General features: G+C 41.9%; 3 protein-coding genes across 6 annotated transcripts in view; 2 read left to right on the top strand and 1 right to left on the bottom strand.

The window, feature by feature from the left end:
- LOC109889047 (acyl-coenzyme A thioesterase 11) overlaps nucleotides 1-7,437 on the top strand; it is a 19,756-nt gene extending 12,319 nt beyond the window's left edge. For all 3 annotated transcript variants that reach the window (XM_031822437.1, XM_031822436.1, XM_020480201.2), the window contains exons 7-16: nucleotides 552-705; nucleotides 1,629-1,748; nucleotides 2,026-2,164; nucleotides 2,389-2,444; nucleotides 2,710-2,776; nucleotides 2,953-3,036; nucleotides 3,410-3,543; nucleotides 3,718-3,849; nucleotides 4,082-4,208; nucleotides 5,962-7,437. In XM_031822437.1, coding sequence (XP_031678297.1) covers nucleotides 552-705; nucleotides 1,629-1,748; nucleotides 2,026-2,164; nucleotides 2,389-2,444; nucleotides 2,710-2,776; nucleotides 2,953-3,036; nucleotides 3,410-3,543; nucleotides 3,718-3,849; nucleotides 4,082-4,208; nucleotides 5,962-6,120 — 1,172 coding nt within the window. In that variant the 3' untranslated portion in view covers nucleotides 6,121-7,437. The remainder of the gene's footprint in view (nucleotides 1-551; nucleotides 706-1,628; nucleotides 1,749-2,025; nucleotides 2,165-2,388; nucleotides 2,445-2,709; nucleotides 2,777-2,952; nucleotides 3,037-3,409; nucleotides 3,544-3,717; nucleotides 3,850-4,081; nucleotides 4,209-5,961) is intronic.
- On the bottom strand, nucleotides 7,261-12,901 carry lrriq3 (leucine-rich repeats and IQ motif containing 3). The gene is made up of 8 exons (XM_031822435.1): nucleotides 12,404-12,901; nucleotides 11,716-12,039; nucleotides 11,474-11,604; nucleotides 10,817-10,955; nucleotides 10,350-10,427; nucleotides 10,101-10,236; nucleotides 9,189-9,918; nucleotides 7,261-7,772 (listed from the first exon to the last, which is right to left on the bottom strand). The coding sequence occupies exons 1-8, from the start codon at nucleotides 12,680-12,682 to the stop codon at nucleotides 7,601-7,603; spliced, it is 1,989 nt and encodes a 662-aa protein (XP_031678295.1). The 5' UTR covers nucleotides 12,683-12,901; the 3' UTR covers nucleotides 7,261-7,600.
- Nucleotides 12,902-14,850: 1,949 nt separating this feature from the next.
- The window catches only part of tnni3k (TNNI3 interacting kinase), a 61,313-nt gene continuing 54,190 nt past the window's right edge, over nucleotides 14,851-21,973 (top strand). For both annotated transcript variants that reach the window (XM_020479743.2, XM_031822442.1), the window contains exons 1-4: nucleotides 14,851-14,978; nucleotides 15,587-15,695; nucleotides 16,091-16,176; nucleotides 21,742-21,839. In XM_020479743.2, the coding sequence (XP_020335332.1) occupies nucleotides 14,939-14,978; nucleotides 15,587-15,695; nucleotides 16,091-16,176; nucleotides 21,742-21,839 (333 nt within the window). In that variant the 5' untranslated portion in view covers nucleotides 14,851-14,938. The remainder of the gene's footprint in view (nucleotides 14,979-15,586; nucleotides 15,696-16,090; nucleotides 16,177-21,741; nucleotides 21,840-21,973) is intronic.

The following is a 21,973-nucleotide window of genomic DNA, read 5'->3' on the forward strand; positions in this document are numbered from 1 at the left end:
GTGTTCCAAGCTTGCAGAGTCATACCCAAGAAGACTAGAAGCTGTAATTGCTGCCAAATGTACTTCAACAAAGTACTGAGTAAAGGGTCTGAATACTTATGTTAATGTGGTATTTCAGTTTTTATTTAATTTTTTGCAACATTTTCTAAATGTTTTTGTTTTTGCTTCGTCATTATGGGGTATTGTGTGTAGATTGATGAGGGGTAAAACTGATTTAATCTATATTAGAATAAGGCTGTAACGTAACAAAATATGGAAAAAGTCGAGGGGTCTAAATATTTTCCGACTGCACCGTAAGTCCTCAGGGCGGCAGGGGGTTAAGCGTGTTGGGCCAGTAACCGAAAAGTTGACGTAAATGTAGTTATAGCTTATAAGGTCCTAGTTATAGCTGATAAGGCCCTATTTATAACCTTTACATGTCACAGGATACCACAGATGTCCAAGTCCCACTTATCTCTAATATGAAATGATATCAGTGGCAGTCACACCCGTGCCCAGCCTGGTGAAGAGCAGCATTACAGTCCAGTATGTGTCTGTGTGCGTGTCAACAGGAGAGTGTCAGGAATACCAGGGTGCGGTGTCAGCAGAGCGAACCCGGGTGGAGAGCGTGGAGCTGGTGCTGCCTCCCCATGCCAACCACCAGGTCAGCACCTTCGGGGGTCAGATCATGGCCTGGATGGAGAACGTGGCCACCATCGCAGCATGGTGAGTGTCTGGTCTGTAGCCTGTCCTTCTCATAGAGATAATGAGGTTTCTTACTGTGACAGAATATGGAGATAGTTAGTATATATTAAAGGCCCCATGCAGACGTCATTTCTGGGTAACAATTAAGTACCTTACTGTGATTGTTTTTCAATTAAAAATATCAATTTCTCAAGCAAGAATTTAGCTTGGACTGTCTGAGTGGGAAGGGGAAAACTAAAAACTAGCTGTTATAGGTAGAGAGGGTTGGACCTCTCTTTCTTATTTGTCTATTAACTAGTTAACCGCCTGGTGATGTCACCAGGCAGACTAAAAGCTCTTACTGTAAAAGGGCATTATCATCATTTGAACAGTATTATTCCAACCTCATAGTGTGGAAATCTATATAACACAGAAAAATCACATTTTGACTGCACTGGGTCTTTTAATATACACTGAACAAAAATATATACACAACATGTAAAGTGTTGGTCCCATGTTTCATGAGCTGAAATAAAAGATCCCAGAAATGTTCCATAAGCATAAAAAGCTTATTTCTTTTACATTTTGTGCACAAATATTTAATTACATCCCAGTTAATGAGCATTACTCCTTTGCCAAGATAATCCATCCACCTGACAGGTGTGGCACATCAAGAAGCTGATTAAACAGGATGATCATTACACAGGTGCACCTTGTGCTTGGGACAATAAAACACTTTAAAATGTATAGGTTTCAATTGACTGATTTCCTTATATGTAACTCAGAAAAATCTTTGAAATTGTTCCATGACGCATTTTATATTTTTGTTCAGTGTATTTAGTAGAATGAGTAGATCTAAACCATGTTGACTTTTTCTTCTGGAGAAGAAATGTGAGAATGCTATTAGTCTAATATGCTCTCTTTCCTTCATTCTCTCTCTCGCTCATCTCACTCTTACACTCTAGTCGTCTGTGTAACGCTCACCCCACTCTGAGGACCATAGACATGTTCCACTTCCGGGGCCCGTCTCACATCGGTGACCGGCTGGTGCTAAAGGCCATTGTTAACAATGCCTTCAAACACAGGTGAAACACAAGTCTTATTCATTAGGCACCAAACTGAAGAAAATTAGAACCGCTTTTTCTCAACCACTGTCCAATAACAACCGCCTGTTTTCGTTTCTGTTGAAAAACGTAGATTTTTTGTTGTTGCTATGGTGAGCCCCAATGAACTGAATGAACTCAATTTCAGCTTTGAGGGATATTTACTGGCAACAAACCAATGAATGGGAAACTGGTATGGCAACCTTTTATGTTTGTATGATATTAGTCTATGTAACCTATTTGTGCTTGTGTGTTCTAGTATGGAGGTGGGTGTATGTGCAGAGGCCTACCAGGGTGCGGGTGCGTTGCGGCACATCAACAGCGCCTTCATGACCTTTGAGGTGCTGGACAAGGACAGGAAGCCACGTACATTACCCCGGATACGACCCGAACCTGTGGTGAGTTCTGCAGATGACCTCAGAAGAACAGGCTGTTGGACCTGTGGAGTGTGTGTGAGAGAGAGACTGCATGCAAGAGAGTGTGTGTGTGTGTTTATGGAGGTCTATATTGAGAAATGCCATATGGTTGTTGAATTTGTAATGTTAAGAGATACATGCGTCTGCTCATCCAATGTTGGTGCAGAACTGTGAAAGCCCATTTCACATGTTTATTTAATTGTCAGGATGGGAAGAGACGCTATCAGGAGGCTATTGCTAGGAAGAAGATCCGTCTGGATAGGTGAGGAGATGAAAATCATCACAGTCCTATTCCCCATTTCTATCAGTTAGTGCAGGGGGTGTCAAACAAATTTTGCCCCTCCAGTAGATGAGCCCCCTCCCTTAAATCTATTATATACAGTATATCATTTTTTTGCTAAGACATCATGCCAGGCCACATAAAATCGGGCTGATTGAGTGATACCCCTGAATTAGTGTGTAAACCAAACCATTGAGTCAACACATTTTCATCTGTTGTGACATTACTATACACTGTCTGTTTACAGAAAGTACATCATCTCCTGCAAGCAAACGGAGGTTCCTCTCTCTGTCCCCTGGGACATCAGCAACCAGGTAACACACAAACACAAACGGACCACAACTTACTACTACTACTCCTAGATTAAATGTGTTGTTTTGGGGTTTGATAACAGATTTAACACTCTACTGCCTCCCTGTGTACTGGCCTGTGCTTGTTTTGAAACAACAATCATTCTTCCGATTCTGAATCCAAACCTTATTTTCCCCAGATGTATCTCAGCTACAACAATGTGTCTGCGCTGAAAATTATGGCTGCTCGAAGCAACTGGATGTTAAGCTCTGAGAAAAATAAGGTTAGTGTTGTAAGTAGAAAAGGGTAAGAATGTGATTGAACACCACTGATATTATTCATTAGAATGATGTTCAAGGATTGCATGTGTCCCCTCTCCTCCTCCCCACTGTCTAATCAAATCATTACTTTCTAATGCACAGTCATAGTTGCACCCCTCCGAATTCGGCCCACACGTTGATTTGATTAAGTTGGGACTGGGAGGAAGGAATGTGCAACAAGTCAACCGTCTTTCTTAAAGGAGCTCGCTACATATAACATTCCACTAAATGTCAATAATATGTCATGTCTGTGGTAGTAAAGGAATAGGCTCTGCTTTAACCTGTAAAGATCCTATATTCATGGTTTAACCCCCCTCCTTCCTGATCTGTTCCAAGGTCAGTCTGTACACCCTTGAGGAGAACCAGATACTGTGTTTTAAAGTGGAGACTCATGTCACTGTCCCTGCTGAACAAGCGTTCCATCTGCTCTCAGACCTGCGCAGGAGACATGAGTGGGACAGGCATTACCAGTGGGTAACACATTCACAACTGACGTAGTCACAACAGTCACAGCTAGTCGGAACACAGCCACAAGTGGTCACAACCATTCACAAAGTACTTACTATAATCCTTTTGATATCCAATCTACATTTGGATTGAAACCTCAATTTCACAGTGTGCCTTTTCCCTTTCTTCCTATGTAGAAAATGTGATGTGATCATCCAGGCAGATGAGGATGACACTATCTACCGCGTGGCCACTCCGTGTGTCAGTAAGGGGGGGAAGGGCCAGGACTTCATCCTTCTGGCCTCTAGGAGGAAGCCCTGTGACTCCAGGTAATGCGGCCTGTCTGTCATCCATCAGCATCCTGACTTCACCAATATGCTTTGTTTTGCTTGGTCATTGTTCCCCAATGACTCAACAATCCTTCCTACTTTCCAATGGCACTGCATTCTTTTTATGTTCTCACTTCACCATAACTTACCCGGGTCTGGTTGTGTCCCACAGCCCAATTCCACATCTTTATCACGCTCTAATGGTGCGATCCAACTCTTCTGTCCACCTCAGGGACCCGTACCTGATTGCCCTGCGCTCTGTCACCCTGCCGACCCACCCTGCCACTGAGGACTACACCCGGGGGGAGGTGCTCTGTGCCGGCTTCAGTATCTGGGAGGAGTCCAATGCTGTCACCAAGGTGGGGCAATGGGGCTCTTCGCTAGCTAAGCGAAAAGCTTGCCTGGTCCAAAATCTGTTTGTGCTGTAAAGCCGACTTCTATGGTCATTGTCATGTCAAACATGACAACAACCGTAGTTGGTAAGACAGTAGAAACAGATCTGGGACCAGCTAGCTCAGTGATTTTCTTCATCCCACAGTGTACACACTTTATCCTGTAAGCTGAGTGTAGAAAGAAGTGCAAGCTTTCCACCCACCCTCTTCGGAGGACAAAAATAAACGCTGTTTTTACATCTTTTTCTTTTGTTGTTACATACACATTTTACAGACATGGTACTTTTTATATTTTTCTACAGTAGGTACATAGCAAGAATAAAGAAATTTGATATTTTGATATACATTACATCTAGATAGATGATAAACTCAGCAAAAAAAGAAACATCCCTTTTTCAGGACCCTGTCTTTCAAAGATAATTAGTAGTAACTTCACATATCTTCATCGTAAAGGGTTTAATCACTGTTCCCCATGCTTGTTCAATGAACCATAAACAATTCATGAACATGCGCCTGTGGAACGGTTGTTAAGACACTAACAGCTTACAGACGGTAGGCAATTAAGGTCACTGTTATGAAAACTTAGGACACTCAAGAGGCCTTTCTACTGACTCTGAAAAACACCAAAAGAAAGATGCCCAGGGTCCCTGCTCATCTGCGTGAACGTGCCTTAGGCATGCTGCAAGGAAGCATGAGGACTGCAGATGTGGCCAGGGCAATACATTTCCATGTCCGTACTGTGAGATGCCTAAGACAGCGCTACAGGGAGACAGGATGGACAGCTGATCGTCCTCGCAGTGGCAGACCACGTGTAACAACACCTGCACAGTATTGGTACATCCGGACATCACACCTCCGGAACAGGTACAGGATGGCAACAACAACTGCCAAAGTTACACCAGGAACGCACAATCCCTCCATCAGTGCTCAGAAAATCTGCAATCGGCTGAGAGAGGCTTGATTGAGGGTTTGTAGGCCTGTTGTAAGGCAGGTCCTCACCAGACATCACCGGAAACAACGTTGCCTATAGGCACCAACCCACCGTCACTGGACCAGACAGGACTGGCAAAAAGTGGTCTTCTCTGACGAGTCACGATTTTGTCTCACCAGGGTTGATGGTCGGATTAGTGTTTATCGTCGAAGGAATGAGCGTTACACCGAGGCCTGTACTCTGGAGCGGGATTGATTTGGAGGTGCATGGTCCGTCATGATCTGGGGACGATGTGTCACAGCGTCGTCGGACAGAGCTTGTTGTCATTGCAGGCAATCTCAACGCTATGCGTTACAGGGAAGACATCCTCCTCCCTCATGTGGTACCCTTCCTGCAGGCTCATCCTGACATGACCGTCCAGCATGACAATGCCACCAGCCATACTGCTCGTTCTGTGCATGATTTCCTGCAAGACAGGACTGTCAGTGTTGCTTTTGACACCCCCCCCCCCCCCCCCCCCCCTTTGTTCATGGACACATTATTCAATTTCTGTTAGTCACATGTCTGTGGAACTTGTTCAGTTTATGCCTGTTGTTGAATCTTGTTATGTTCATAAAAATATTTCCACATGTTACGTTTGCTGAAAATAAACGCAGTTGACCGACAGGACGTTTCTTTTTTTGCTGAGTTTAGTACTTCTACATTATACATGTTTTCAGTCATAAATATTATAGAACATGTGCTTTTTGTTTTCTTTTTGGACCACATTGTCCCTGTGTTTTACCTCAGATCTCCTACTACAACCAAGCCACACCAGGAGTCCTCCCTTACATCTCCAACGACATTGCAGGCCTTTCCTCCAGCTTCTACGGCACCTTCCACTCCTGCAACAAGTACCTGGAGGAGAACAGAGACAGCCTGGTCGTCCTGCCCCCCTCTGACCTGTGACTGAATGGTTTCATCATGCTGGCCCAGCACCTCCTACCCTATGGGGCGGCAGGGTAGCCTAGTGGTTAGACCAGCAACCGAAAGGTTGCAAGTTCAAACCCCCGAGCTGACAAGGTACAAATCTGTCGTTGTGCTCCTGAACAGGCAGTTAACCCACTGTTCCTAGGCCGTCATTGAAAATAAGAATTTGTTCTTAACTGACTTGCTTAGTTAAATAAAGGTAAAATAAAACAAATCTGCCACTCTCCTCTTTAGGAGATAAAGTTCTGGGATACCCCCTCTCGACCTCAACTGCCAAGGAAATCAGAAGTTATGCATTTCTCAAATGTGGGATTAGTCAAAGGACTTTTTGTTGTTACTGTCTTTGATGTGATATTCCAGTGTACATTTTCTACACTACAGGTTACTTACTTATTGCAGTTGGGCTCTGTATTAAATGTTAGGTCTTATCTGGGCAATAAAACAGTTAGTAGCCCTATGCACATGAGAAGTATGCAAGTTGGTTTGTTATGCTGCAGTTAGGCTCCCGAGTGGCGCAGCAGTCTAAGGCACTGCATCTCAGTGCAAGAGGCATCATTACAGTCCCTGGTTCGAATCCAGGATGTTTCACATCCAGCCGTGATTGGGAATCCCATAGGGCGGTGCATGGCCCAGCATCGTCCGGGTTTGGCTAGAGTAGGTCAACATTGTAAATACGATTTTTTTTCCTAACTGACTTGCCTAGTTAAATACTCTTAGACTACCAGAACTTTTAGACTGCCTGGTCCCAGTTTGGCATGACAATGATCATGGCAATGACTTGGCTATAAAGCACAAACATATCTGGGACCAGGCTATTTAGATCTAATATTTTTTAAATGTGCAATACCACGCTCTGTAATAAATGTTAGATCTTATCTGGGCATTTAAACAGTTAGTAGTCCTATGAACGGGAGACATGCAAATTGGTTTGTTATGCTTCAGTTGAGTCTGACATGCTTGTACATGTTCTGCCTTGTCTCTAGCTACTGAACTGTGGGTAAAAAAGCAGACTAGTTCATGCCTGAGCATTTACATGCAGCTTGTTTTAAAATACTGGTAGGATATGTCCTACCTCATTGAATCATGTTCGTAATCAACCTTTCAAATCTGTAGTCAAGATGTACATGAACTGTAATTTTAATTTGAGAGACTAATCTCAAGAGACAAATGGTTAGCTTTAAAAAAACAAAACAAAAAACAGATGTGGACAATGGCCAAGTATTTCAACATGAGTAGACATCATGAGGTGAATGAATTTCTGTGATTTCACTCAAACAATAAACACTATAGACCTTGGTTTGACCTCTCTTGTTCATCTTCCCAGAATCCTCACATTCTTTACTCCTTGTGGTTTCATAAACAGAATTAAAGATAAACAAATAGCCCCCCAAAAAACAGTTCATAGCATTAAACATTTGTGAAGCATGGTGGAGGGATACAGGGGGACCAGAAGTGGTGATCAGGCAGTCTGGTTGACCGGTACAGGATGCAGGACCTCCATCTTGGCATGGCTGGCCTTCACACTGGCCACTCTCTCCTGGGCTCGGAGGAGTTGGTTGGTGTGCTTTGTGGCCAGATAAGTGTCTCTGTTCACTCTGGATGTAATGGCCTGCTCCTTTAGAGACTGTTGCCTGTAATACGTAACAGAAAACACGAGAATGGTCCCACTTTAAAATAACTTCCAAGGCTTTATGAAGCCTTCATAAACCATTTATAACACATTCATAGATGCCTCAATTATCAATAATCTTGCCACGCTAAATACAATGCCTTCGGGAAAGTATTGACTTTTTCCACATTTTGTTACTTAACAGCCCTATTCTAAAATGTATTAAATATTTTTTTCCCTCAGCAATCTACACACAATACCAATATTGACAAAGCTAAAACAGGTTTTTAGGCAAAAAGAAAAAGATACCTTATTTACATAAGTATTCAGACCCTTTGCTATGAGACTGGAAATTGAGCTCAGGTACATCCTGATCATCCTTGAGATGTTTCTACAACTTAATTGGAGTCCACCTGTGGTCATTTCAATTGATTGGACATGATTTGGAAAGGCACACACCTTCAGGCACACAATCAGGCCTTTATGGTAGAGTGGCCAAATAGAAGCCACTCCACAGTAAAAGGCACATAACAACCTGGTCTGATGAAACCAAGATTGAGCTCTTTGGCCTGAATGCCAAGCGTCACATCTGGAGGAAACCTGGCACCATCCCTATGGTGAAACATGTTAGTGGCAGCATCATGCTGTGGGGAGGTTTTTCAGTGGCAGGGACTGAGACTAGTCAGGATAGAGGCAAAGATGAAGAGAGCAAAGTACATAGAGAGCCTTGATGAAAACCTGCTCCAGAGCACTCAAGACCTCAGACTGGGGCGAAGGCTCACCTTCCAACGACCCTAAGCATACAGCCAAGACAACGCAGTAGTGGCTTCGGGACAAGTCTCAATGTCCTTGAGTGGCCAGGACTTGAACCCGATCTAACATCTCTGGAGAGACCTGAAAATAGCTGTGCAAGCAATGCTTCCCATCCAACCTGACAGAGCTTGAGAGGATCTGCAGAGAAAAATGGGAGAAACTCCCCAAATACAGGTGTGCCAAGCTTGTAGAGTCATATTCAAGAAGACTCAAGGCTGTAATCACTGCCAAAGGTGCTTCAACAAAGTACTGAGTAAAGGGTCTGAATACTCATGTAAATGTGATATTTCCGTTTTATTTTTTTCAGAAATTTTAAACCTGTTTTTGCTTGGTCATTATGGGGTAGTGTGTGTAGATTGATGAGGGTAAAAATGATTTAATCAATTTTGGAATAAGGCAGTAACGTAACAAAATGTGTAAAAAGTAAAGGGGTCTGAATACTTTCCGAATGCACTGTAGGTGGTAAAAAAAAGGGTCTGTTATAACATGTATATATTATTATTCTACATTTCACATGAAGCAGCTACAGTATTTAGGCTTTATAAAGGGTTTTAAAATCATACTGAATGACAATGATAAGATTGAGGTAAGTTTAGAGGTGATCCTCTTGCTGACCCTACAGTACCTGTCCTCTATGCATCCCATTATGAGTTCCCTCTGAATCCGGGACTGCTGCCTGCTGCTGGCAACCATGACACTCCTCTCCTGCTGGGTGTGACTCTGCCTCTGCCGCACAGCATGCCTGTTGACCGTCTTGGACAGGAAGGCATGCTGCCTGCTGAAGGCGACAACCATGGCCCGTTCCGATGCACGCCTTCTCTTCTCCTCCAGGAACACAGCGTGTCTCTGCCTGACCTCCTGCACCTCCCTGTCCCGGCTAGCTCTCAGCAGGGCCAGGGCCCCCTCCACCTCCTCCTGCTCCTTCTCTCTCACCTGGAGCACTACCTCCCTACGGGCCTCCAGGAGGCCGTGGCGCTGGCCCTGGGCGCCCTCCCTCCGAGCCTGGGAATGGGCCACCTGCTTGGCCCTCCTCTGCAGGGCCTCGGCCTGCTCCCTCATCCGGTAGGCCCGCTGGATCACCTGGAAGGGGGCTAGGCTGATGGAGCCAAGGCAGCGACCCAGCAGACGCTTCTCGGCATTGATCAGGGGTGGTCGAGGTTGGGGCCGCTTGGGTGGCTCGGGACGCTGTGTGTGGAACAGGCGGATGGCGTTGCGGATGTCCCGTCCCCCCTGTTGCCGGGAGATGAGCATGTTGCTGACAGGCTCGACCTGGTGGACCAGAGCCTTGAAGCCGATGAGGCGGAAACACATTTTCCCAAGCTTCTCTTCATAGAACTCCTCTGCAGCAGTGAAGTCTGATCAGAGACAGACAAGATCATCACAAATGTACTCTAATAACAACACTATTGTGATGATTAGAATGGTCATACTGCAGTCTAATGTTACTCTTACATCTGCATACCAAATGACACCCTATTCCCTATATAAGTCCTTGGTCAAAAGTAGTGCACTATATGGGGAATAGATGCAATCCTACTTCTTTCCGTCTCACTGTGCTTGGCTCTGTTGGACCTCATGGTCTTACTGTTCTGAGGGGTGTTATGCAGAGGACTGATGTCTTTCTGTTTCTTGGCCTCTAAAGACGCCTGGCTTGTCACCACCTCTTGTATAACCTGTCAAACAGGAAAAAAAACACTTCTTTAGTTCACATGTAATTACATATATTGCATGGGAAAACGCATGGGAAAACGAAAATAGCTGTCACAGAAACATGTTAACTTTTTACCTCTGGGCTACCAGCCTGCACCAATTTCTTCAGATTGACATACAATCTCTTGATTTTTGCATCTTGTTCCTCGTGCCTCTGGAAAACATTCTCAGATCATGACAAATGTTGTTTACTAAAACAGAAACACTACAAATATTATCAGATGTTTGCCCAGTTGTTTATTTTTTAAATGGTTTCACAATGGCAGTATTCATATAACTTATACATGACCCTTTTCATCCATGTCTGCAAATTAAAGTGGAATAATGGAGGCCATATAAACTCGATTGAGTGGGTGTTTCATTCTAGGAGTATCAAGTGTCTTAAAGTAGGTGTACTGATCTACGATCAGGTCCCCCTTGTCCATGTAATCTTATTTATTATGATCTAAAAAGCAAAACGGATCCTAGATCAGCATTCCCACTCGGAGCCGGTTGACACTGAGCTACATTGCAGGGTGTAAGGAAATTATTGGGGGTCCAAACCTGCAGGTGCTGTTTAGCTGTGCACTCTTTGACCCATGTCTCTCCCTGGGTCTGTTGACTGTCTGTCTCCACAGAGGGGATGGGGGACAGATGGACTCTGATGCTGAACCTCTCCTGTCTCGGCACAGCAGGGACAAGTCTGACAGAATAAAAACAGATAACATTTCAGTGAAACACCATGACACAGAATACATAAGGAAAGAGAGATGATTGTGTGCGGTCAATGAGCTATAGGAAAATGATCTCCTACACGAGGCTTTGGTTTCCTATATAAATCAATTCTTTAAAGGAATAATCAGAAGTTGAAACAATAAGTGTTCTCCGCGCCACTGTTTTGGTAAAAAGCTGAGGGATGGGACTGGAGAAATGTAATTACGCTCAAAGGACTGACCATCAATGATCTAAAAATGAGAGAATTAACCATGTTTTGAGGCTATATGGTGTTTGTTTACATTTACTTTGTTTAAAAACATTGGAGTAAAACAAGCTAATATTTGGGGTTCTGATGGGGTGCGACAGTTATATTCTTCAAGAATCAATGGGTACATATCATTCAATTATAAGTCAAAATATTGATGTAGCAACTGCTGATTGCCCCTTTTATGGAATACTTGTGTCAATTTTCATTGAACAGTATGGCAACAGTAAATGCTTTACCCAAGCCTTTTTCTGGTCAGATGTCCCCTGATCCATCGTTGGATGATCAACGTTGGAGAATAAACGGACTGGATCCTATTGACCTCTGATATAATCTTATGGATTGCTCTCATTTCACTCTGATAAGGCCCCTGGATGAGACAATTGAAATGTTTATGGAAAAATGATGGAGGATAAACCATGGATATAACATGGGAAACACATTTCAAATGACATCAAGGAGCACAAGAAGGCCTACAAACCATCTTAGCTGCTGGATAGAGGTTCAAGTAAAAATGATGACAGAGGCTTTTGAAATGCAGAGGGAGGATCCAGTTTTCAATGATCTCCTCGTCAGAGACCACAAAGTTATCCAGAGCCTTCAGTGACCAGATGCTGTTGATGATGCAGTGTCTGTAGTTTCCCTTTAGGCTGAGCGGTGTGTCGTAGAGGGTCAATGCTGTGAGGTTAGGACAGCCTGACAACCCCTCAATGTTCTTTCTAGTCCCAATGTTGTTGTCATGGAGATGGAGCAGCTGGAGTCGTCTCAGGCTGTCCCAGAACACTACGCCGGGGAGTTGGGTTATCTGAAAGACAGATGGAATACATCTATCTAGCTCTGGTCCATGGCTTTACTGCCCATTCCTCTATTAATGAGTAGCAGTAACACCCTAGACCAGAGCTAGACTACATCATGCTCACATTTCATATTCTGAATGCAAGGCATCTGCAAAATTCCAACAAAGAGAGTAAGATACAGTATTAACCATGTTTAGTATGATACAGCATATAAATGGTTTTACTACAATCAGATACAGACAGTATCAATCAGGTATAGCAAAGGAACAAGATATACCACTCAAATCAAGTGAATTGAGTCATATCTAGGTCTCCCTCAGAAAGAGATCTTCTGATACCATTGGGGTAAGGCCTTAATTAAGTAAAAGGTACCTGATTTCCTTTAAGATCCAACTTCACTATATGCACACATGCGATGAGAGCATCTATCGTGGATATAAAATTGTCTGCCAAGATGCATACTCTTAGTGACCTGCAGCTTCCCACATTATCCAGGTTTTTCAGCAGTAAGCAGCTCAGATTGACCATAACAACCTGTTGAGGGTCAGTCTCTTTCTCCACTAGGTCCAAACCTGGTCCCTGCCCATGGCTTAGTATAAGGGACTCCGAGCAGGTCACTAGGTATTTCCTTTGGGCATCAAGTGAATCCATTTCTTCAGTGGTCTTCACATTTTCCCTCTGATTTGAAGAGGCATATTACACAGGCTAGTGGTCATAATACAATAGTAGCCTAGCCACATTTGTTTTAAAAAAACGGAACAAAATTAATAAAACTTAAAGTTAGCACGTAGAACATAGGATCATGAGTTGATTGTAAAATATTTTGCTATTTCATATGTGAATTTTGCTCACTCTTGCAGTGCTGCCGTCTCTGTGAACTGCAAGGTTTTCATGTTGTCATGGATACAGTTAATATGTACATTTGCGCTGTGCGGAAGCGTCAGACAGAAAGCATGGTGTGTTGACCGTGAGTTTCTCGCTTTGCTGTCATCCGAATAAAATAGGTGTTGTCATAAACTTTTGGCCAATGTCGAAATCGACAACTAACTGTATATAAGACGGGGTTATTGGCTATTTAAACGTCTGAAAGAAACGAACGAATGACTAAATGTTGGAAATTAATGTTCATCTGAATGTAGGCTATGAATTGGATTGCATTTATCATTGAACATTTAGCACACACATTTCTACAATCATCACAAATTGGGGCCTGAGCCCTGAGAGCCTGAGGTTCGCTGGAGACACATCTAGTTGTCTGTCGTCTGTGGAATGCCTGTATGTTCCCTGTGTGCCCGGATATGCTTGACTCGTTCTCCTCGACTCTGGCGGCGTTGCAGGCACTGCAGCCGGGCGTATCCACTGTCCCACTGCCCCTTGGCACCAAACTGAGGTCTCTACAGGAGGCCCTGCAATCTAAACACCTGGAGAAGATGCTCAAGTATAGGAAGAGACTCATGGAGGACGTGGAGAAGAAGAAAGGGAGCTGACTCTGAACTATAGTGATAACTATGCTAATATTGCTTCTAATACCGTTGTTCCTTTACAATCATGATAGGAATGATTTTGTGTTAAATTGAACTGAAATAGGGATACAATGTGGTGGGTTCATGTTAATGATCAACAGCTGCATAGGTTGGATCAGCTGTTTTGATATTTAAGATTGAGATTTTTGGGCATATTTAGAAATGTGTCTATGGGGAAATGATATGGTATTGACAATCAATTTTGTAATAATGACTGAAAATAATTGACAAAAAGCTTTCAGAGTTGTGTGCCTCTTCATTGTTCGAAGCTAGTATGATGCATCATAGCCATCAGTTCTGATTCCATTTCTATGTGCATTCCACTGGTGCTCTGCTCTATTTTTGAACACAAGTGTAAGGGAACGGCTCTTGACATCCTATGCAGAGTTCTACAACTGCACCATCGAGAGCATCCTGGTTGCATCACCGCCTGGTATGGCAACTGCTCGGCATCTTGGCGCTACAGAGGGTAGTGCATCACTGGGGCCAAGCTTCCTGCCATCCAGGACCTATAGACTTGGCAGTGTCAGAGAAAATACCAAAAAATAGTCCAAGACTCCAGTCACCCAAGTCAAATCAAATCAAATGTATTTATATAGCCCTTCTTACATCAGCTGATATATCAAAGTGCTGTACAGAAACCCAGCCTAAAACACCAAACAGCAAGCAACGCAGGTGTAAGCATTTCACGGTAAGGTCTACACTTGTTGTATTCGGCGCATGTGACAAATAAAGTTTGATTTGAGTTATGTATAGGTAGTGGCCTATCGGCAAGCAAGTAGTCAATGATGTCATACTGGCATCCCTATAGGTTTCACCAGAGAGAATGTGGGGAATGAGAATATCCACCACACAGACCATTATGTCAAATTGGACTGGGACATGGTCCGTGGCAACTTTGTGATGTATAGATGAAGTGGAAGGCTAAGCAACATGGATGCCATTCCATAGGTCCTCATTCTTCAAATATTTTTACTTAATCACTGAAAGGAACAGGATTACTCTTCTGTGGTCAAGCTGTCAGTCGTTAAATCCTAACACAGTTTCCTTGCAATTCTGACTACATTATTTTGTTTTCAGGCCATCAAGCAGTTCAAACAACTTTAAAAAATCATTGAAAACTGACCGATGGCTTGTGCAAGACAATATAAGGTAATGGCCACCTGCTGTTTGAAAAGAGCAATACACACACACACAGATCAGTTGTCATAGTGGTCAGGCATTCCTCTCAGAGATGTATTTATTTATAGCCCTCTGCCATGATCCCTCTTTATCTGGTCCTGCTCTATTGTGACTGAGATAAGGATAGTGTTACTGCTTCACTCCTCTGCTCCACCAAACTATACAACGTACACAGGAAGAAAATAAAAAAAGAAGAGGTTCAATGGGAAATTATAAATCAAGACCAACTCAGACATGTACAGGTAATGGCTTGTTCTCTTTCAGTGTTTTGTGCTGCCTAAGAGAGTATATGTCGGGGTCTAAATATGTACTATAGAATCCTATTAAGAAGCTTTGCTTTGAAGAACGTATACCCAATAGGGTGGTAGTAACTTTTGCTGCCATTTTTTTTTTACCTTCAATTCTTCCTTTGGTAATTAAACTAGGATATAGAAAACTTACATTGTTTAACATTGGGGCGGCAGGGTAGCCTAGTGGTTAGAGCGTTGGACTAGTAACCAGAAAGTTGCAAGTTCAAACCCCTGAGCTGACAAAATATAAACTGGGTTGTTCGAGCTGACAATCTGTCGTTCTGCCCCTGAACAGGCAGTTAACCCACTGTTCCTAGGCCGTCATTGAAAATAAGATTTTGTTCTTAACTGACTTGCCTAGTTAAATAAAGGTTAAATAAAATTGGAAAATACAAGTGACGGGAAATGCATTCTATAGATGTACTAAATCCCTTTCAGGGTGTAAACTATGGAAAGTGTTTCAGCTTTTTAAAATGAAAGTACCTCAGTCACAATCAGGCTAATAGATCACGAAATTATGCTATGTCTATGCTAAAACTGGGCTAACTCCCTTTCTGAAGATGAGTGGAAGAAGAAGGTGAGCGAGTCATACTCTGTGATCATCGAGAGGCTGGAGGATGACCTACGCATCAAAGACAGCGAGCTGACAGACCTCAAACAGGTCTTCAGGTAACAGAGGCCCTCTGTGATAAAAGCGACACATTGATTCTCTATTCAGTCTTTCACATGTCATGTTATAACATCATAACATGCCAAACATTTTATGATAATGACTTCAGGTAACATTAGCTCTCTGTGAAAGTGATGCATTCATCCCTATTCAGTCTTTCACATGTCAGGATATGACATCACAGAAATGTTATGATTGTGCCCAGTCTCCATATACATGTCACAGTTCTAGACAATGTCCGAATGTCTTCTGGGTTGATTATTGCTGTTTTATTAAATGCATTATACGTTTTACATCTGTGTCCTAATTATGGTGTAAAGTACAGAGTAATAACTATTGTAATTACACATTTTTACACTCGACTTACATTTGTATTTGTATTTGGATAACTCAGCTCTGATGAAGCTTTCCAGAAAGTGAACTTGAATTACCGGACAGAGAGCGGACTGTCCCTGTTGCATCTCTGCTGCATGTGTGGCGGTATGTACGATTATTACTATTAATAACCTCTTACCAAAACATTACAGTGTTACATATGCTGCTGCACTCTTGGCTTGATGCCCATGGGCTCATTAGCTTTGATTGTGCTCCAGTGTTTTTTTTTTGCCTGGTCCCAGATCTGTTTATGCTGTCTAACCAGCAATATAAACTGGGTGGTTCGAGCCCTGAATGCAGATTAGCTGAAAGCCGTGGTATATGAGACCGTATACTACGGGTATGACAAAACATGTATTTTTACTGTCCTAATTCTGTAACCAGTTTATAATAGCAATAAGGCACCTCGGGGGTTTGTGGTATGTGGCCATATACCACACCCCCTCGGGCCTTATTACTTAAATTAACACTACCAGTAAAAGGTTTGGACACACCTACTCATTCAAGGGTTTTTCTTTATTTTTACTATTTTCTACATTGTAGAATAATAGTGAAGACATCACAAATATGAAATAACACATGGAATCATATAGTAACCGAAAAAGCGTTAAACGAATCAAAATATATTTTACATTTGCGATTCTTCAAAGTAGATGACAGCTTTGCACACTCTTGGCATTCTCTCAACCAGCTTCACCTGGAATGCTTTTCCAACAGTCTTGAAGGAGTTCCCACATATGCTGAGCACTTGTTGTCTGCTTTTCCTTCACTTTGCGGTCCATCTCATCCCAAACCATCTCAATTGGGTTGCGTTCGGGTGATTGTAGAGGCCAGGTCATCTGATGCAGCACTCCATCACTCTCTTTCTTGGTCAAATAGCCCTTACACAGCCTGGAGGTGTGTTGGGTCACTGTCCTGTTGAAAAACAAATGATAGTCACCTAACCACAAACCAGATGAGATGGCATATCGCTGCAGAATGCTGTGGTAGCCATGCTGGTTAAGTGTGCCTTGAATTCTAAATAAATCACTGACAGTCTCACCAGCAAAGCACCCCCACACCATCATACCTCCTCAATGCTTCACGGTGGGAACCACACATACAGAGATCATCCGTTCACCTACTCTGCGTCCCAAAAAGACACAGCGGTTGGAACCAAAAACCTAAAATTTGGACTCATCAGACCAAAGGACAGATTTCCACTGTCTAATGTCCATTGCTCGTGTTTCTTGGTACAAGCAGTGGTTTCTTTGCAGCAATACGATCATGAAGGCCTGATTCATGCAGTCTCCTTTCCTGTGGTGGTACTCATGATAGCCAGTTTCATCATAGAGCTTGATGGCTTTGCGACTGCACTTGGAAGAAACGTTCAAAGTTCTTGAAATGTTCCGCATTGCCTGACCATGTCTTAAAGTAATGATGGACTGTTGTTTCTCTTTGCTTATTTGAGCTGTTCTTGACATAATATGGACTTGGTCTTTTACCAAATAGGGCTATCCTCTGTATACCACCCCTACCTTGTCACAACACAACTGATTGGCTCAAACATTAAGAATTATCACATTAAGAATTAAGAATAATTTACTATATAACTACTATATTACGTATTGGATCACACAAAAATTTAACTTTTACATTACCATGTAGTTTATCAATAAAATGGTCTGATGGTGATGTGGATATACTCGGTATACATATCCAAAAATAAATACATGATTTCACTCCAAAACATTTTTATAGAAAGTTAGCAAAAATAGATAAGATCTTGCTACAATGGAAAGGAAAATGCCTTTATATTTGTGGAAAAATCACCCTGATAAACTCTTTGGTCATATCTCAGTTTACCTATTTGTTTTTGGCCTTGCCCACACTTAACGAACAGTTTTTAAAAAATGTATTAGAGAAAAGAAAATGACATTTTATTGGAACGGCAAGCCAGATCAAATTAAACGGGCCTATTTATGTAACGAAGATGACTTCGGAGGGCAGAAATGATCAAATATTAGAGCATTAGATCTCTCACTAAAGGCTTCAGTCATACAAAAGTTATACTTAAATACAAGTTCTCTAGCAAATTAGTAAGAACGTCTCACCCTATGTTTAAGAAAGGCCTTATTCACTTTATTCAGATTACAACCGCTCACTTTCAGTTATTTACATCTCCCAAATATCGCTATTTTTAAATCATCCACCAGAAAAGACAGAAGAAATAATACAAGAAATATTGTGGTTAAACTCAAATATAACAATTGTTTAAAAAAAAAACATTATTTTTAGAAAATAAAAAACACACTGCTCTACCCAAAATTACAACCAACTAATTGCATCATTACTGCAAAAATGGAAGAGGAATGTGGAAGGGGGAAAATGTAAGGAACTTGTCTGTCGGCCATGCATTAAAGACCAAAATTGATTAAAGAAAATTGTGATGAATAAAAAACTATTCCAGTTTCATTTAAGGATTTTAAAAAATTGACCGCCATACCATATAGATTTCAAAATTGTTGGATTTTTGACGTACCGATTCCATGGCACATGGTTTATGAACTGATACGTAAAACGATGCTGGATTCAATAATCAATAGTATAGTAATACTTTTAGCAAAAAGGTTTATTTTCAATTTGCAATCTGTGGAAACAATAAGAATAGAAAGGTTCATAACTTTTGTGAAACTTCACCTCACAATTGAAAAATATATGGCAAATTTTCATCCAATGTGGATGGTGTTAAGAGAGTGATGGGAGGGGTTGAATGGAGCTGAAGGTTGGGAGTAATAACAACTAATTACAATAAGATAACTAATGTAAAACATACTGTGCCATAAAACGTATATACAGTGCCTTGCGAAAGTATTCGCCCCCTTGAACTTTGCGACCTTTTGCCACATTTCAGGCTTCAAACATAAAGATATAAAACTGTATTTTTTTGTGAAGAATCAACAACAAGTGGGACACAATCATGAAGTGGAACGACATTTATTGGATATTTCAAACTTTTTTAACAAATCAAAAACTGAAAAATTGGGCGTGCAAAATTATTCAGCCCCCTTAAGTTAATACTTTGTAGCGCCACCTTTTGCTGCGATTACAGCTGTAAGTCGCTTGGGGTATGTCTCTATCAGTTTTGCACATCGAGAGACTGACATTTTTTCCCATTCCTCCTTGCATAACAGCTCGAGCTCAGTGAGGTTGGATGGAGAGCATTTGTGAACAGCAGTTTTCAGTTCTTTCCACAGATTCTCGATTGGATTCAGGTCTGGACTTTGACTTGGCCATTCTAACACCTAGATATGTTTATTTTTGAACCATTCCATTGTAGATTTTGCTTTATGTTTTGGATCATTGTCTTGTTGGAAGACAAATCTCCGTCCCAGTCTCAGGTCTTTTGCAGACTCCATCAGGTTTTCTTCCAGAATGGTCCTGTATTTGGCTCCATCCATCTTCCCATCAATTTTAACCATCTTCCCTGTCCCTGCTGAAGAAAAGCAGGCCCAAACCATGATGCTGCCACCACCATGTTTGACAGTGGGGATGGTGTGTTCAGGGTGATGAGCTGTGTTGCTTTTACGCCAAACATAACATTTTGCATTGTTGCCAAAAAGTTCAATTTTGGTTTCATCTGACCAGAGCACCTTCTTCCACATGTTTGGTGTGTCTGCCAGGTGGCTTGTGGCAAACTTTAAACGACACTTTTTATGGATATCTTTAAGAAATGGCTTTCTTCTTGCCACTCTTCCATAAAGGCCAGATTTGTGCAATATACGACTGATTGTTGTCCTATGGACAGAGTCTCCCACCTCAGCTGTAGATCTCTGCAGTTCATCCAGAGTGATCATGGGCCTCTTGGCTGCATCTCTGATCAGTCTTCTCCTTGTATGAGCTGAAAGTTTAGAGGGAAGGCCAGGTCTAGGTAGATTTGCAGTGGTTTGATACTCCTTCCATTTCAATATTATCGCTTGCACAGTGCTCCTTGGGATGTTTAAAGCTTGGGAAATCTTTTTGTATCCAAATCCGGCTTTAAACTTCTGCACAACAGTATCTCGGACCTGCCTGGTGTGTTCCTTGTTCTTCATGATGCTCTCTGCGCTTTTAACGGAACTCTGAGACTATCACAGTGCAGGTGCATTTATACAGAGACTTGATTACACATAGGTGGATTGTATTTATCATCATTAGTCATTTAGGTCAACATTGGATCATTCAGAGATCCTCACTGAACTTATGGAGAGAGTTTGCTGCACTGAAAGTAAAGGGGCTGAATAATTTTGCACGCCCAATTTTTCAGTTTTTGATTTGTTAAAAAAGTTTGAAATATCCAATAAATGTCGTTCCACTTCATGATTGTGTCCCACTTGTTGTTGATTCTTCACAAAAGAATACAGTTTTATATCTTTATGTTTGAAGCCTGAAATGTGGCAAAAGGTCGCAAAGTTCAAGGGGGCCGAATACTTTCGCAAGGCACTGTATGTTAGCAACTTTTTTTAGAGCACAGTTTGAATGAATGGCAAATAGAACCGGATGGACATAAATATATGGGAGTGATGAGGGTAGAAGAAGGATAAGAGTAAAAACAAACAAAATAAAACCATTGTAAAATAGACTGTGTCCAGGCTTAGGCCTGGAAATACAGGCCTAAGCATTGTTGTTCACTATTTTGTGATCACTAGTGTACTACTCCCTTCACAGAACAGCGCAAACTGGCCCTAACCAGAATAGAAAGAGGAGTGGGAGGCCCCGGTGCACAACTGAGCAAGAGGACAAATACATTAGTGTCTAGTTTGAGAAACAGATACCTCACAAGTCCTCAACTGGCAGGTTCATTAAATAGTACCCACAAAACACCAGTCTCAATGTCAACAGTAAAGAGGTAACTCTGGGATGCTGGCCTTCTAGGCCTTCTTGCTGATAATTGGCCTCTGTTTCCAGATACAATAGTAATTTACAACATTAACAATGTCTACACTGTATTTCTGATCAATTTGATGTTATTTTATTGGACAAAAAATGAGCTTTTCTTTCAAAAACGAAAATGTTTCTAAGTGACCCCAAACTCTTGAACGGTTGTGTGTATATACATTTTTTCCCAAATATATATGAGGGATTGGAAGTGATGCAGACAATTTGTCACGTTCTGACCTTAGTTCCTTTGATTTGTCTTTGTTTTAGGTTGGTCAGGGCGTGAGTTGGGTGGGTTGTCTATGTTCCGTTTTCTATGTTGTGTTTGCGTTTGGCCTGGTATGGTTCTCAATCAGAGGCAGGTGTCGTTAGTTGTCTTTGATTGAGAATCATACCTAGGTAGCCTTTTCCCACTTGTGTTTGGTGGGTGTTTATTTTTTGTCTGTGTGTTCCACACAGAACTGTTTCGGTTGGTTATTTCACGTGTCCTTTATTGTTTTGTTTCAGTGTTCGCTTGGTTTAATAAAGAGCATGAACACGTACCACGCTGCACATTGGTCCTCCGATCCTTACTACTCCTCCTCACTAGAGGGCAGCCGTTACACAATTACATTGATAGAAGCCACAATCTATCTGAAATATTAAAGCTGATCTACCCCCTAAAAAATGAAATATATATATATTTAAAAAATAAAATAATAATAATAATAATTAAAACATAGATAATATACCACAGACAGATCTGATGCGAGGCTAGTATATTGTTTTCTCCAGGGAATAAAGTCCACATAAGGACTCTGATGCTGAAAGGCCTACGTCCATCCAGGCTTACCAGGAATGGGTTCACTGCTCTACACCTGGCTGTCTATAAGGTGAGAGAATGGTTAGACACCTGTTGCCTTCATGCCTTCATCTGAAGACAGTGTTATTGATATAGTTATAAAGATATGTGTGTTTCCATAGTGAGTAGGTTACTGTTTATGACGTGTGATTATTTTGTGAATGT

This window comes from Oncorhynchus kisutch, linkage group LG4, assembly GCF_002021735.2.
Source record: "Oncorhynchus kisutch isolate 150728-3 linkage group LG4, Okis_V2, whole genome shotgun sequence".
Lineage (NCBI taxonomy): Eukaryota > Metazoa > Chordata > Actinopteri > Salmoniformes > Salmonidae > Oncorhynchus > Oncorhynchus kisutch.